This window comes from Eretmochelys imbricata, chromosome 2, assembly GCF_965152235.1.
Source record: "Eretmochelys imbricata isolate rEreImb1 chromosome 2, rEreImb1.hap1, whole genome shotgun sequence".
Classification (NCBI taxonomy): domain Eukaryota; kingdom Metazoa; phylum Chordata; order Testudines; family Cheloniidae; genus Eretmochelys; species Eretmochelys imbricata.
The window spans coordinates 95,815,518-95,831,894 of NC_135573.1; the positions used below are offsets into that span (position 1 = coordinate 95,815,518).

At 41.6% G+C, this 16,377-nt stretch overlaps 1 protein-coding gene across 3 annotated transcripts in view; it reads right to left on the minus strand.

The window, feature by feature from the left end:
* Positions 1–16,377, minus strand: part of TMX3 (thioredoxin related transmembrane protein 3) — a 62,409-nt gene that overhangs the window by 33,644 nt on the left and 12,388 nt on the right. For all 3 annotated transcript variants that reach the window (XM_077810481.1, XM_077810482.1, XM_077810483.1), the window contains exons 5-7: positions 13,656–13,701; positions 10,132–10,212; positions 7,638–7,737 (exon numbers count right to left, since the gene is read on the minus strand). In XM_077810481.1, the coding sequence (XP_077666607.1) occupies positions 7,638–7,737; positions 10,132–10,212; positions 13,656–13,701 (227 nt within the window). The remainder of the gene's footprint in view (positions 1–7,637; positions 7,738–10,131; positions 10,213–13,655; positions 13,702–16,377) is intronic.

Here is a 16,377-nt window from a genome sequence, read left to right on the forward strand (position 1 = left end):
TTCATCTCATACAAGTACGGAGTGCAATCTCTTTATCGTGAAAGTGTAACTTACAAACACAGATTTTTTTTGTTACATAACCGCACTCAAAAACAAAACAATGTAAAATTCCAGAGCCTACAAGTCCACTCAGTCCTACTTCCTATTCAGCCAATCACTAAGACAAACAAATTTGTTTAAATTTACAGGAGATACTGTTGACTGCCTCTTACGGTATGTCTACACTACGGAATTAGGTCGAATTTATAGAAGTCATTTTTTTAGAAATTGGTTTTATATATTCGAGTGTGTGTGTCCCCACAGAAAATGCTCTAAGCGCATTAAGTGCATTAACTCGGCGGAGTGCTTCCACAGTATCGAGGCAAGTGTCGACTTCCGGAGTGTTGCACTGTGGGTAGCTATTCCACAGTTCCCGCAGTCTCCGCTGCCCATTGGAATTCTAGGTTGAGATCCCAATGCCTGATGGGGCAAAAAACATTGTCGCGGGTGGTTCCAGGTACATATCATCAGGCCTCCGTTCCCTCCCTCCCTCCGTGAAAGCAAGGGCAGACAATCGTTTTGCGCCTTTTTTCCCTGAGTTACCTGTGCAGACGCCATACCACGGCAAGCATGAAGCCCGCTCAGGTAACCGTCACCCTATGTCTCCTGGGTGCTGGCAGACGTGGTACTGCATTGCTACACAGCAGCATCAACCCCTTGCCTTGTGGCAGCAGACGGTACAGTACGACTGGTAGTCGTCGTCGTCATGTCCGAGGTGCTCCGGGCCACGTCGGCCAGGAGCGACTGGGCAGACATGGGCGCAGGGACTAAATTTGGAGTGACTTGACCAGGTCATTCTCTTTAGTCCTGCAGTCAGTCCTATTGAACCGTCTTATGGTGAGCAGGCAGGCAATACGGATTGCTAGCAGTCCTATTGCATCATCTTCTGCCGGGCAGCCATGAGATGTGGATGGCATGCAGTCCTTCTGCACCGTCTGCTGCCACCCAAAGATGTAAAAGATAGATGGAGTGGATCAAAACAAGAAATAGACCAGATTTGTTTTGTACGCATTTTCTCCCCCCATATGGGTGACTCATTCCTCTAGGTCACAATGCAGTCACTCACAGAGAAGGTGCATCGAGGTAAATCTAGCCATGTATCAATCAGAGGCCAGACTAACCTCCTTGTTCCAATAAGAACAATAACTTAGGTGCACCATATTTTATTGGAACCCTCCGTGAAGTCCTGCCTGAAATACTCCTTGATGTAAAGCCACCCCTTTTGTTGATTTTAGCTCCCTGAAGCCAACCCTGTAAGCCATGTCGTCAGTCGCCCCTCCCTCTGTCAGAGCAACGGCGGACAATCGTTCTGAGCCTTTTTTCTGTGTGGACGCCATACCAAGGCAAGCATGGAGGCCGCTCAGCTCACTTTGGCAATTAGGAGTACATTAAACACCACACGCATTATCCAGCAGTATATGCAGCACCAGAACCTGGCAGAGCGATACCGGGCGAGGAGGCGACGTCAGCGCGGTCACATGAGTGATCAGGACACGGACACAGATTTTTCTGAAAGCATGGGCCCTGACAATGCATGCATCATGGTGCTAATGGGGCAGGTTCATGCCGTGGAACGCCGATTCTGGGCTCGGGAAACAAGCACAGACTGGTGGGACGATTCCCAGTGGCTGCGAAACTTTTGCATGCGTAAGGGCACTTTCATGGAACTTTGTGATTTGCTTTCCCCTGCCCTGAAGTGCACGAATACCAAGATGAGAGCAGCCCTCACAGTTGACAAGCGAGTGGCGATAGCCCTGTGGAAGCTTGCAACGCCAGACAGCTACCGGTCAGTTGGGAATCAATTTGGAGTGGGCAAATCTACAGTTGGGTGCTGTGATGCAAGTAGCCCACACAATCAAAGATCTGCTGATATCAAGGGTAGTGACCCTGGGAAATGTGAAGGTCATAGTGGATGGCTTTGCTGCAATGGGATTCCCTAACTGTGGTGGGGCCATAGACGGAACCCATATCCCTATCTTGGCACCGGAGCACCAACCCGCCGAGTACATAAACCGCAAGGGGTACTTTTCAATAGTGCTGCAAGCTCTGGTGGATCACAAGGGACGTTTCACCAACATCAACGTGAGATGGCCGGGAAAGGTACATGACGCTCGCATCTTCAGGAACTCTGGTCTGTTTCAAAAGCTGCAGGAAGGGACTTTATTCCCAGACCAGAAAATAACTGTTGGGGATATTGAAATGCCTATATGTATCCTTGGGGACCCAGCCTACCCCTTAATGCCATGGCTCATGAAGCCGTACACAGGCAGCCTGGACAGTAGTCAGGAGCTGTTCAACTACAGGCTGAGCAAGTGCAGAATGGTGGTAGAATGTGCATTTGGACGTTTAAAGGCACGCTGGCGCAGTTTACTGACTCGCTTAGACCTCAGGGAAACCAATATTCCCACTGTTATTACTGCTTGCTGTGTGCTCCACAATATCTGTGAGAATAAGGGGGAGACGTTTATGGCGGGGTGGGAGGTTGAGGCAAATCGCCTGGCTGCTGGTTATGCACAGCCAGACACCAGGGCGGCTAGAAGAGCACAGGAGGGCGCAGTACGCATCAGAGAAGCTTTGAAAACCAGTTTCATGACTGGCCAGGCTACGGTGTGAAAGTTCTCTTTGTTTCTCCTTGATGAAACCCCCCACCCCTTGGTTCACTCTACTTCCCTGCAAGCTAACCACCCTCCCCTCCTCCCTTTACTCATTGCTTGCAGAGGCAATAAAGTCATTGTTGCTTCACATTCATGCATTCTTTATTCATTCATCACACAAATAGGGGGATGACTACCAAGGTAGCCCAGGAGGGGTGGTGGAGGAGGGAAGGAAAATGCCACACAGCACTTTAAAAGTTTACAACTTTAAAATTTATTGAATGCCAGCCTTCTTTTTTTTGGGCAATCCTCTGTGGCGGAGTGGCTGGTTGGCCGGTGGCACCCCCACCGCGTTCTTGGGCGTCTGGGTGTGGAGGCTATGGAACTTGGGGAGGAGGGCGGTTGGTTACACAGGGGCTGTAGGGGCAGTCTGTCTCCAGCTACCTTTGCTGCAGCTCAACCATACACTGGAGCATACTGGTTTGATCCTCCAGCAGCCTCAGCATTGAATCCTGCTTCCTCTCATCACGCTGCCGCCACACTTGAGCTTCAGCCCTGTCTTCAGCCCACCACTTACTCTCTTCAGCCAGCCACCTCTCCTCCCAGTCATTTTGTGCTTTCCTGCACTCTGACATTATTTGCCTCCATGCATTTGTCTGTGCTCTGTCAGTGTGGGAGGACAGAATGATCTCAGAGAACATTTCATCACGAGTGCGTTTTTTTTTTCTTTCTAATCTTCACTAGCCTCTGGGAAGGAGAAAATCCTGTGATCATTGAAACACATGCAGCTGGTGGAGAAAAAAAAGGGACAGCGGTATTTAAAAAGACACATTTTATAAAACAGTGGCTACACTCTTTCAGGGTAAACCTTGCTGTTAACATTACATACATAGCACATGTGCTTTTGTTACAAGGTCGCATTTTGCCTCCCCCCACCACGTGGCTACCCCCTCAACCCTCCCCCCTCCCCGTGGCTAACAGCAGGGAACATTTCTGTTCAGCCACAGGCAAACAGCTCAGCAGGAACGGGCTCCTCTGAATGTCCCCTGAAGAAAAGCACCCTATTTCAACCAGGAGACCATGAATGATATCTCACTCTCCTGAGGATAACACAGAGAGATAAAGAACGGATGTTGTTTGAACACCAGCAAACATACACTGCAATGCTTTGTTCTACAATGATTCCCGAGTACGCAATACTGGCCTGGAGTGGTAAAGTGTCCTACCACGGTGGACGGAATAAGGCTGCCCTCCCTAGAAACCTTTTGCAAAGGCTTTGGGAGTACATCCAGGAGAGCTGCGAATGCCAGGGCAAATTAATCCTTTCACATGCTTGCTTTTAAACCATGTATAGTATTTTAAAAAGGTACACTCACCGGAGGTCCCTTCTCCGCCTGCCGGGTCCAGGAGGCAGCCTTGGGTGGGTTTGGGGGGTACTGGCTCCAGGTCCAGGGTGAGAAACAGTTCCTGGCTGTCGGGAAAACCGGTTTCTCCACTTGCTTGCTGTGAGCTATCTTTCTCATCCCCAAAACCTGCTTCCGTGTTGCCTCTATCTCCATTGAAGGAGTCAAACAACACGGCTGGGGTAGTGGTGGCTGAACCCCCTAAAATGGCATGTAGCTCATCATAGAAGCGGCATGTTTGGGGCTCTGACCCGGAGCGGCCGTTCGCCCCTCTGGTTTTCTGGTAGGCTTGCCTCAGCTCCTTAAGTTTCAAGCGGCACTGCTTCGGATCCCTGTTAAGGCCTCTGTCCTTCATGCTTTGGGAGATTTTGACAAAGGTTTTGGCATTTTGAAAACTGGAACAGAGTTCTGATAGCACGGATTCCTCTCCCCATACAGCGATCAGATCCCGTACCTCCCGTTCGGTCCATGCTGGAGCCCTTTTGCGATTCTGGGACTCCATCATGGTCACCTCTGCTGATGAGCTCTGCATGGTCACCTGCAGCTTGCCACGCTGGCTAAACAGGGAATGAGATTCACAAGTTCGCAGTTCTTTTCCTGTCTACCTGGCCAGTGCATCTGAGTTGAGAGTGCTGTACAGAGCGGTCACAATGGAGCACTCTGGGATAGGTCCCGGAGGCCAATACCGTCGAAATGTGTCCACAGTATCCCAAATTCGACCCGGCAAGGCCGACTTAAGCGCTAATCCACTTGTCGGGGGTGGAGTACGGAAATAGATTTTAAGAGCCCCTTAAGTCGAAATAAAGGGCTTCATCGTGTGGACGGGTGTAGGTTTACATCAATTTAACGCTGCTAAATTCGACCTAAAGTCCTACTGTAGACCAGGGCTTATTTACAGTGTCACCTGAAAGTGAGAACAGCCTGGCACTTTTGAGGCTGGCGTTGCAAGGTGTCAAGGTTCCTCCCCCACTCTGAACTTTAGGCTACAGATGTGGGGTCCTGCATGAAAACCTCCTAAGCTTACTTTTACCAGCTTAGGTTAAAACTTCCCCAAGGTACAAATTAATTTTATCTTTGGAATAACCACTGCCACCACCAAACTCTAACTGGGTTTACTGGGAAACGTAGTTTGGACACGTCTTTCCCCACAAAATCCTCCCAACCCTTGCACCCCACTTCCTGGGAAATGTTGGATAAAAAGCCTCCTCAATTTGCATAGGTGACCACAGACCCAAACCCTTGGATCTGAGAACAATGAAAAAGCATTCAGTTTTCTTACAAGAAGACTTTTAATAGAAATAGAAATAAATAGGAGTAAAGGAATCACCCCTATAAAATCAGGTAGGTAGGTACCTTACAGGGTAATTAGATTCAAAACATAGAGAATCCCTCTAGGCAAAACCTTAAGTTACAAAAAAGACTCACAGACAGAAATAGTCATTCTATTCAGCACAGTTCTTTTCTCAGCCATTTAAAGAAATCATAATCTAACACATACCTAGCTAGATTACTTACTAAAAGTTTTAAGACTCCATTCCTGTTCTATCCCCAGCAAATGCAGCATATAGACAGAGACCCCTTTGTTTCTCTCCCTCCTCCCAGCTTTTGAAAGTATCTTGTCTCCTCATTGGTCATTTTGGTCAGTTGCCAGCGAGGTTACCTTTAGCTTCTTAACCCTTTACAGGTGAGAGGAGTTTTCCTCTGGCCAGGAGGGATTTTAAAGGGGTTTACCCTTCCCTTTATATTTATGACACAAGGTATTTATGTGCCAGATATGCTAAACGTCCATATGCCCCTTCATACTTTGGCCACCATTCCAGAGGACATGCTTCCATGCTGATGATGCTCATTAAAAAAAAAATACATTAATTAAATTTGTGACTGAACTCCTTGGGGGAGAACTGTACGTCTCCTGTTCTGTTTTACCCACATTCTGCCATATATTTCATGTTATAGCAGTCTCGGATGATGACTCAAGACATGTTCGTTTTAAGAACACTTTCACTGCAGATTTCACAAAACGCAAAGAAGGTACCAATGTGAGATTTCTAAGGATAGATATAGCACTCGACCCAAGGTTTAAGAATCTCAAGTGCCTTCCAAAATCTGAGAGGGGAGAGGTGTGAAGCATGCTTTCAGATGTCTTAAAAGAGCAACATCCCGATGAGGAAACTACAGAACCCTAACCACCAGAAAAGAAAATCAACCTTCTGCTGGTAGCATTTGACTCAGATGATGAAAATGAGCATGCGTCGGTTCGCTCTGCTTTGGATCGTTATTGAACGGAATCCGTCATCAGCATGGACACATGCCTTCTGGAATGGTGGTTGAAGCATGAAGGCACATATGAATCTTCAGGGCATCTGGCACATAAATATCTTGCAATGTCGGCTACAACAGTGCCATGTGAACGTCTGTTTTCACTTTTAGGTGACATTGTAAACAAGATGTGGGCAGCATTACCTCCTGAAAATTGTAACCAAACTTGTTTGTCTGAGCAATTGGCTGAAGTAGGACTGAGTGGACTTGTAGGTTTTAAAGTTTTACATTGTTTTATTTCTCAATGCATTTATTTTTTGTACATAATTCTACATTTCTAAGTTCAACTTCCATTACAAAGAGATTACACTATAGTACTTGTATGAGGTGAACTGAAAAATTCTATTTATTGTTTTTTACAGTGCAAATATTTGTAATAAATATATAAAGTGAGCATTGTACACTTTGCATTCTGTGTTGCAGTCGAAATCAATATATTAGAAAATGTAGAAAACATCCAAAAATATTTAAATAAATGGTATTCTATTACTGTTTAACATGCGTTTAATCGTGTGATTAATTTTTTTTTAATCGTGCAATTATTTTGTTTTAATCACTTGACATCCCTATTAATATGTATTAGAGCAAAAAGGACACACACCATAAAGGTACATGTGCACATTATGTCAACATAATGGAAGTGATACAGTCAACAACAGTAAGAGTTTTAGAAATTTTCTGAGGATTTTGTTAAAATGAAGACCAAATACACAGAGTTTCTTTCCACCTAACTAAAGAGAAACTTACTAAGATGTAGCATAGAACTTCAGTATAAAAAAAAAAAAGACCATAAAACCTATCATATTAACAAAAAAATTCTCTCTTCAGTATAACTGTGCCACACAGTAAATGCTACATTAAATAACTTTTAAGTTTAACTATTATGAATGCATGCCTTATGCCTCAAAACAACAAAAACATTTGGCATATCTAAGGTTAAGTATAATTTTAAAATACTGTTTTACATTATTAGGACTTCGGAGTCCCACGACACAATGATTACAAGAGGAGAGACAGCACTCAGATCTAGAGTTATCATTACCAGCATGTTTGGTAAATGTCTATAAACACATACATTAAGATAAAAAAAGTGTATATATTATGCTATTATCAAAGTAGTTCTAAAATTAGAGACTATTCAGCTTCTTACCTACAACTATAATCTCTTTAAAATATACAATTACTTTCTCACTTTTTTAGGAGAGATATGCATAAGTCACTTTTAGACTGCCTCTATAAAGATCAAAAACAAAAAACAAATGAATTTAATGAAGTTTCAAACCTTTAAAGGAGATTCCCCACCAACATACAAAAAAAGTACACGATGCCTCTTGTGCACATGTTCAAACATTTGCTGGCTAGGAAGTGGCCGGATAAGAGGCCTGGGGAAAAGGGAAATATAAAGAAACATTCAGGTTTTTTTTGAAAATTCAAAGAAAACATACGCTCATCTAAATTGTACAATTCTGACTGCCCATTCCACAAGTCTAAACTTGAAAATACTAGAACTCTGTATTTAAGAACAGCAAATAGTGACTGGTGCTACAGTGCAATGGAATTTACCAATTATATCAATTCTTAGTAAGAAGAATTAAACAGTAATCCTGACACTACATAAAAGCCATCTGATGTATGGTGTAGTTATTTCTGAAAGAGGCATAGCAACTTGGGAATATGGGTTTTGTAAGCGATTCTAGTTTGGAGATTACCGGTATTCATAGACTACTGGAAAGTACGGAAAAGCAGTTTAGGTCCATGTCCCTATTTTTATGCTCTAAACCCCAGGTAAGTGAGAAGAGAGGAAATTTGAATAGTCCCAAGCAGAAACTGTTCTCTAGAAGATTCTGAGCTCGTGTGCCAAGGTTGCAATTATCCGTATGGGGGGAAATCCATGGTGGCAATTTTTTTTTGGGGGGGGGGGGGGGGGGCAGTAGAAGCCACAATTATTTCCTTTGCTAGATTGCTAATTGTCCCACAGAATTAATTTGCCGCTATTTCTCCATCTTCCTGTAAGTAATAGAATAAATACTGCATCATCCCAGGAGAGCTGACGTGTGACAGCTGAGAAAAAATAATTTTCTCAATAGCTCAGTTTAACACCAGTGACTCTTTCACTATTCAAAAACATTTCATTTTAATTTTATAATTAAAAAATAAAACAGTGGCAGAAAATGAGCTTCTAACTGATATAGCCCATATGATTAGATATAGTGAAAGACTACTAACATCTTAACTAAACATACTTTTTCACAACTGCAGAGGTAAATCTGCAAACTATATATGGTGGGGCATTTTTAAATCTCTCTCTGACACCTTAAGCAGTATCTGTTCCAAAAAACATGTGCAGTCTCAATGATCTATTTCAGGCATTGCATCATTCTGCCTAATGTAACTTGTTCAGTAATTAATTGCTAATGTTGCATCATTACTGAAATCAATGTCAAAACACATTAAAAACTTAACTACGGAGTTTAAGAGCAATTGCATCAGAAACACTCACGTTACATATTATCACTCTATAAAATCTCTTACAACCAGGTCAGCATAGCTAGCTTCAACAGGCTGCTCTTTCTGCAGGCAGTGAACAAAGCAGGCGGCTACCAAACAATGTTATAAGGGAACACTGCGCAACTTTAAACAAGCATGTTCTCCTATTGATCAGCAATGTAACAACGAAACAATGTTAACCAGGATGACGTTAAGTGAGGAGTTACTGTATTTTAAACAAGAGGAAGTATTTCTTCACATAACGCACGGTCAACCTGTGGAACTCCTTGCCAGAGGATGTTGTGAAGGCCAAGACCATAACAGGGTTCAAAAAAGAACAAGATAAATGCATGGAGGATAGATCCATCATCAATGACTATTAGCCAGGATGTTCAGGGATGGTGTACCTAGTCTCTGTTTGGAAGAAGCCGGGAATGGGTGACAAGGGATGGATCACTTGATGATTACCTGTTCTGTTCATTCCCTCTGGGGCACCTGGCATTGGCCACTGTTGGAAGACAGGATACTAGGCTAGATGGACCTTTGGTCTGACCCAGTATGGCCGTTCTTATGTTTTGTGTATATATTAAGACTTCCACTATGCAAAATTATAGACGGGAACTTAGATGGCTTGCACTTAACACTTTCTCCTGTCCTCCAAACCTGACCTATACAAACACTTGCATTAGCCTAAAAAACAACACATAAATGAGAAACACTGCACTAGACTATGCCACAGACTTCCCCTCACTGAAATAAATGACTACTAAATCAGATGGGGTAAAGATTATGTTACCTCTTGTAAAGGTAAATTAGAAAGTAAACTTGATCATCATTTTAAACCCAATAGGTTCTACATGTCTCCACTAACCAGGCTGTAGGAGGCAGGCAATATAAAAAAGTTTTGCAGAAAGATTGATTAGTAATCTGTATTTACTGCAAAGACACTGTCTTTACTGAGGAGTCCACTCACTGTTTAATACGTATTCCATTACTGAATGACCCCCAACTCACCTCCCAGCATGGTTAGTGGAAGTATTTAATCTATTTCTGGGCTTAACTCAATTTTCTTTACAGTTCACATCTAATTCAAACTATAATAAATGAACAAGATGGAAGCCACTGATTCTTACAAAGTATTGTAAGAATAAAAGACTACATTAACAGGTCAAGGACATTTCTGTCAAAGAAGCCCAGCTTTTGGCTCTCCTTTGAAAAAATCAAATGGGGCAAATTCAATAAAACCATGTAAATCACTGGTATCTTCAAAGAAGATTATGAATACTTACCCTGCTACTCTGTTAGCAAATTCAATTATATCATCTTTGGTTCTAGGTCCTCTATAGTTGTATGCCAAGTCACCTTTTAAGCTAGAGGGGAAAAAAACAAAACTCTGAAAAATTGTTTCATTATCTTTGTTCATAACTAAAATAAATCAGTTAGCTGAATATGCAAAAACACAGCTTCCCTATATTTCTAATATTCAATTATTAGTAAGTGCTGAGCAACTTTATTTTTCAAAACATTAGAAAAAAGAATCAATCTTTAAATAGAAAAAGTAGCTCAGTGGAACAGTACAATATAATCAGAATGAGGGAGGAAAAAAAATCACACCACACTGTCTTCTGAAAATAAGTTCTGTTGTACATGCTAGCTATCATGTGCTTTCTAATGACAATATATTAGAACTACAAAAACTAGAGAAGATTTGCTCTCAGACTATGAAAAAGAATTAAGCATTTAGACCCTATAAAGAGATATTAAAAATTTCCATTTATTACTCCTTATCAAAAAAAGCCTTAGGATACCCTTTTACTATTTGAAAAAAGCAAAACAGAAAGGGCAAATGAAAATGGTATTCCATTGTGATCATCTGCAAAGGTTTCTTAAACTGAACACTCAGTTAATCCACCCTCCAGTGAGGCAGACAAGAAACTGTAATAGGTTACTGTATGTAATTGATGGGGTGGGATCTAACTTGCTTTTATTAAATCAGAAAAAATATTCACGTAGGATTTATGACAGTGAAGAACAACAGGATTTCCTTTAAAAGAGAACCCATCTGGGTCAGTTACATTATTTTTTGGTGTCCTTAAGACCAATTTTCAGCGCCTGAATATTCATGACAACAAAGTTTTTTACCTGCAGCCTGTAACAAGCTACAATATTTCAATGCCACAGCCCTTTGGAAATATAACTAAAGACAATCCAAATCCTTTGATAATTCCATGGGGAAATAAAGAATTCTAAGTCTGACCATTTCCCAAATTTTCATTTTTAATAACTGCACCTGAAAAATGAGAGAAAAATACAGTTTCCTGTTTTTACTTTATACCATTGTGTGTACAGTCACTTTCACCTTTTACCTTATACAGCAGTTAGTTTCCCTGGCTGTATGGGTCTTTTCACACATAGCTCGGGCCCTACCAAATTCATGGCCCATTTTGGTCAATTTCACAGTCATAGAATTTTAAAAATCGTAAATGTCATGATTGCAGCTATTTAAATCTGAAATGTTACAGTGTTGTAATTGTAGGGGTCCTGACCCCAAAAAAAGGAGTTGTGGGGGGGATCACAAGGTTATTGTAGGGGAGTTGCAGTACTGCTACCCTTACTTCTGCGCTGCTGCTGGTGGCAGTGCTGCCTTCAGAGCTGGGCAGCTGGAGAGCGGGGGCTGCTGGCTGGGACCCCAGATCTGAAGGGAGAGCCGCTGTTAGTAGCAGCAGAGAAGTAAGGATGGCATGGTATGGATGCTGCTGGTGGGGCGCTGCCTTCAGAGCTGGACGTCCGGCCAGCAGCCCCTGCTCTCTGGCTGCCCAGATCTGAAGAAAGTGTAGAAGGATGGTAATACTGTGACCCCCCTAAAATAACCTTGCAACTCCATGAAACTCCCTTTTGGTCAGGACCCCCAATTTGAGAAAAACTGGTATGCCCTGTGAAATCTATATAGTATAAGGTAAAAGCACACAAAAGACCAGATTTCACAGGAGGGAGACCAGATTTCATGGTCTGTGACACTTTTTCACGGCTGTGAATTTGGTAGGCCCTACACATAGCAATATGGGACGGAAAAGTCATTAAAAATGGGGAAATGCAATCAGAAAGTCAAATACTGGCAGGGTGACTCAGGTATAGGTTTCATACCTGAAACTACGTTTAATTTGTCAACTGAAATTTACTGGATTTCAAGTTCATTATGTCCCTTTAAACAATATTTTATGAGACTATGGTTTATATGATTATATAAGCTTGTTTCAGCTTAATTAATACTCAACTTACTTATACCACCACCTTGTTTAAAAGCTTAGTATAACAAAGAACCTTAAATGTAAACAAAAGAATTTTTAAAAAATATTATCCAGTTCAGTAGTAACTGATTCACAACTGGCTCCAAAATGAATTGTTATTTTCTCTTCCTGCTTCTTACTGGTATCAGCTGTTAAGATTTTTCTGTATATTCGTTTGTTTTTTATTCCCCTTTTACAAAGGAAAGTGAGCGATAGTGAGGATTGATATATAAAAATATAATGCAGAAAAGGTCAACTTCTAGCTTAATTGATGGATAACCTCAAACTCCATTGTGACATTGCAGTCCATAATGTTTTATGGAAACATTCTTATGAATGTGAATATGATGTAACTGGAATATGCTTTACGCAAAAGGTCTCTTGTAAGGTATCATTACAAAGCTTATAATCTACTGAGTGTGTTCATCCTATTTGTATGCATGTATCATTCTTGTATCTGAAGCTAGAAATATGAAGTGTAACTCTGAGGTCTTACTGTAACTATGCAAAGTGTGGGCCATTAATAGCTATTTAGAGTCTTGATGGCTCCCATTGACTAGGACAATTGGTTGCGGATGGTTTATTTACTTGCAAGCCTTCCTGTGTGCCTATGGGCCAGCCCATGGGTAATGAAGAATGAGATCTTACAGTGACATGTGACCATGTCACCTGGTAATGAGATCCATCTTAAATCTGGTACTTTTCCATTCAGAAGGAGAGGTGGGGACCCAGAGAAACCAAAGTTTCCAAATGTGCCAAAGCTATAAAAGGGGTGGAAAAGAACAAAGGAGGCTTCCAGTTAGGTGGAAACTCGGGGTTCTCTCATAAGATGTTTGCTGCAACTAACAAAGACTGTACCAGAGAAAAGGATTGGCCCCAGACTAGGAAGAAGTCTAGTCTGTGAAAGAAGCTTATTGCAACATCTCTGAGGGTGAGATTTTACCTGTAAACAGTTTTTTAATATATTAGGCTTAGACTTGCGTGTTTTTGCTTTATTTTGCTTGGTGACTTATTTTGTTCTGTCTGTTATCACTTGAAACCACTTAAATCCTACTTTTTGTACTTAATAAAATCACTTTTGTTTATTAGTAAACCCAGAGTAAGTGATTAATACCGGGGGGGGGAAGAGGGGGGGTCAAACAGCTGTGCATCTCTCTCTATCAGTGTTATGGAGGACAGACAATTTATGAGTTTACCCTGGATAAGCTTTATACAGAGTAAAGCAGATTTATTTGGGGTTTAGATCCCATTGGGGACTGGGTGTCTGCGTGCTGGGGATAGGTGACCTGCTGAGCAGTTTTTGGTTAAAGTCTGCAGCTTTGGGGGCTTGGACCAGACCTGGGTCTGTGTTGTAGCAGGCTAGTGTGTCTGGCTCAACAAGGCAGAGTTCTGGAGTCCTAAACTGGAAGGGAAAATGGGCTCAGAGGTTATCTCAGCACGTCAGGTAACAGTCCCAAGGGGGGGTCTCTGTGACCGAACCCGTCACAGTGACATATAAAAATATAATACAGGAAAGATCAACTTACAGTTTAATTGTTGGATAACCTCTAACTCCATATTCAGAGGCAATACCTGAAAGACACATTTGGTTAGGTTTCTGTTTTCCTCTCATTTATGCAAAAGAGGAACTACATGGTTTGTATAATAAATACTGTTTAAACAAAAACATGCATATGTTATCATTTTTCTTACCTCAAAATCAATTGATTTTCAATCACTGGAACTGAATTAGTCATTTTATTAATTAAGTGGAGACATGTTACAGACTCATTGTCATGAAAATGTAGCATACATGCTCACTAGTAGTATGTATACATGTCAGCTAACACACAAAATATATATTTTAAAAAGCCTTATAAAAATATCCAGATTCTTTTATCCTATTGTCAGTCTTAGCAGACAGATAATAAAGGCTTCTATTCCTTGGTGATCAGAGTGGTAAAGGAACACAGACAGATACAGCATTATACTATGACTTTTACTGGAAAGTCAGTCCCTGAACCTGCATTGCATAGGGAGATGGGAGTGATGAGAAGAGTGGGCCACAGCCATTACTCTATACAGTATAGAAACAGCTGTAGTCAAGCTGAGTGGACATGCTGTTTAGTTGCAGCAAAGAATTGTTTCTCACCCTATGACATTTATTCAACTAAAAAAAAGTTAAATGTTATATTGCCTGTTTAAGGTGACACCTCTCTCAAACTTAAATCCATTCCTTTCAAGGTGCTTGTCATATTATTACTGGAAGTTGGAAATACTTGTAACCTGTATAAAGTTCATGAAATCATATTTGCTGTAAACGTCCTAACTGAAACCATGCTGATGAAGAATAGTAGTGATACCAATATTTCTATTGTAATCTCTATAAACCAACAGCAACTAGTTAGCGATACACAGTCCAACACAAATGCCATGTAATGCACTGTTGGGACTCAATGAACCGTAGTCCTGATTTAGATTTCTGGCAGACTGAGAAAGTGGTAGATTTTTTTTTTTAGGACGGGGAAGGTCTGACATTCTCTGGGCAACCTTGTGGAGACAGATTTAAGGCTGTGTGTTTATTTTGTGAAGCATGTGTCACCTTAACTCAGCATTTCCTATTTTTTGTACTGCCTGTGTCATTTTTGTCACAAATGAGATAAGTTAAATGCACAGCCACATTAATGTGGCTAAATTTATGTATACAGTGTACATGGCAATTAAGTAGCAGTACTACTAGTATCAGTAGTGGTTCAAGTCCCCAAAATTGATGTGGTCATTGCACAGCTGTGTGCAAGCAGCATAATCCTATTTGGGACAGTGTCAGCTACAGCAGAAGGAAGAGAACAGACAAGTTCTTCTTGACCCTGAGAGAGGGTCTGGGCCTGGAGCACTGGTAGCCACCAACATCAACACATCTGGACCACAGCTGTCCAGAATGTATGACACTCTGCAACACGTTTTCGCATGTGCTCAACTAGGTCCCCCCGCCCCACAAAGCATTATAGTATTGCCAATGTCGTGCATTCAAAAAAATCATGAGATTTTTAAAAATATGTATATTCCAATTCTTTTTATTTGCTTATTTGGTTCTAAGCCTTTAGAGTGTACATTTTTAAGCTTCTTTCTGCAAGTCTGGGGGCTAGAAACTTATTTCTTTTTAAATGAAAGCTAGGATTCTCACATAATTACAGGACTCTACAAACCAGAGCTTAATTTAAAGTACACCAAATAAACTGGCAACACTAGCATTGTATATGCTTTTTGCTCTAGTGTCCACACTTTAGTGGCTTTTTTGTACTACATTTTATGGGACTGGTTAAAGCCTAGGAGAAGAGGGTATCACTGAATGTGACCTATTAAGGAAGCCAGATCTCCACCTCCACCCCCACCCCTTCGTCTCACCGTTTTAAATTAGGACTAATTCAGTAGTAGTGAGATTTAGGGATGTAAACAGCATTTAAAAAGTTAACCGTTTACATAATTAAAAATATGTCGTTTAAACCGTTAACTGATTAAGCAGCTGGGGCCGATACACTGGCGCAGCTGGGGCTGTGCCACTCTGGCCACTCAGTGCAGCTGGGGCTGCTCCAGCTGGTGCAGGGCCATTGGAGTTGGCCGCTTGGCCTGGGGTTAACAGGTAAGGTGGGTTAACCAGTAAGGCTAATGCTTACCCGTTAATCAGCTGACCGGTTAACCTTTTACATTCCTAGTGAAATTTAGTGCTCCCTAAGTTTTTTATGCATCTTTCAGGACATGGAAGCTTGCAATACTACTCTGCCATGAAAACGTATTTAAAATGCCATTTTTCCAGGTCTACTTTATTGTCGACATGGCTATTATGTATTAATAAAAACATCTTGCAGTCAACAATATGCTGGCATACTTATATCTGAAGCTCTTAGCTTAACTTCAAACAATCTGGGCTGCTTCATGTACTTCTTAATAGCTTGCTGAGTTTTAGTGAATGCCATATCCGTCACTACCACCTAATTCCAGGATATTTCCCCAAATCTAAATGGCTATACCTCCAGTCTGCTCATTTTGTATGGGATTTTACTCTAAACGATGCTTGCCACAGCCTACCACGCTAACCAATAGTGTGTTATTGTTTCCTTGTACTCCTCCATATGTCTGCACCTGTTGGGTCCTGTCTCATACTTTAAACTCTTTGGAGTAGGGACTGTCATTTGTTCTGTGTTTGTACAACACAACACAGGTCCTGACTGATAACAGAGGCTCCTAGAAACTACGATAATGCAAGTATCT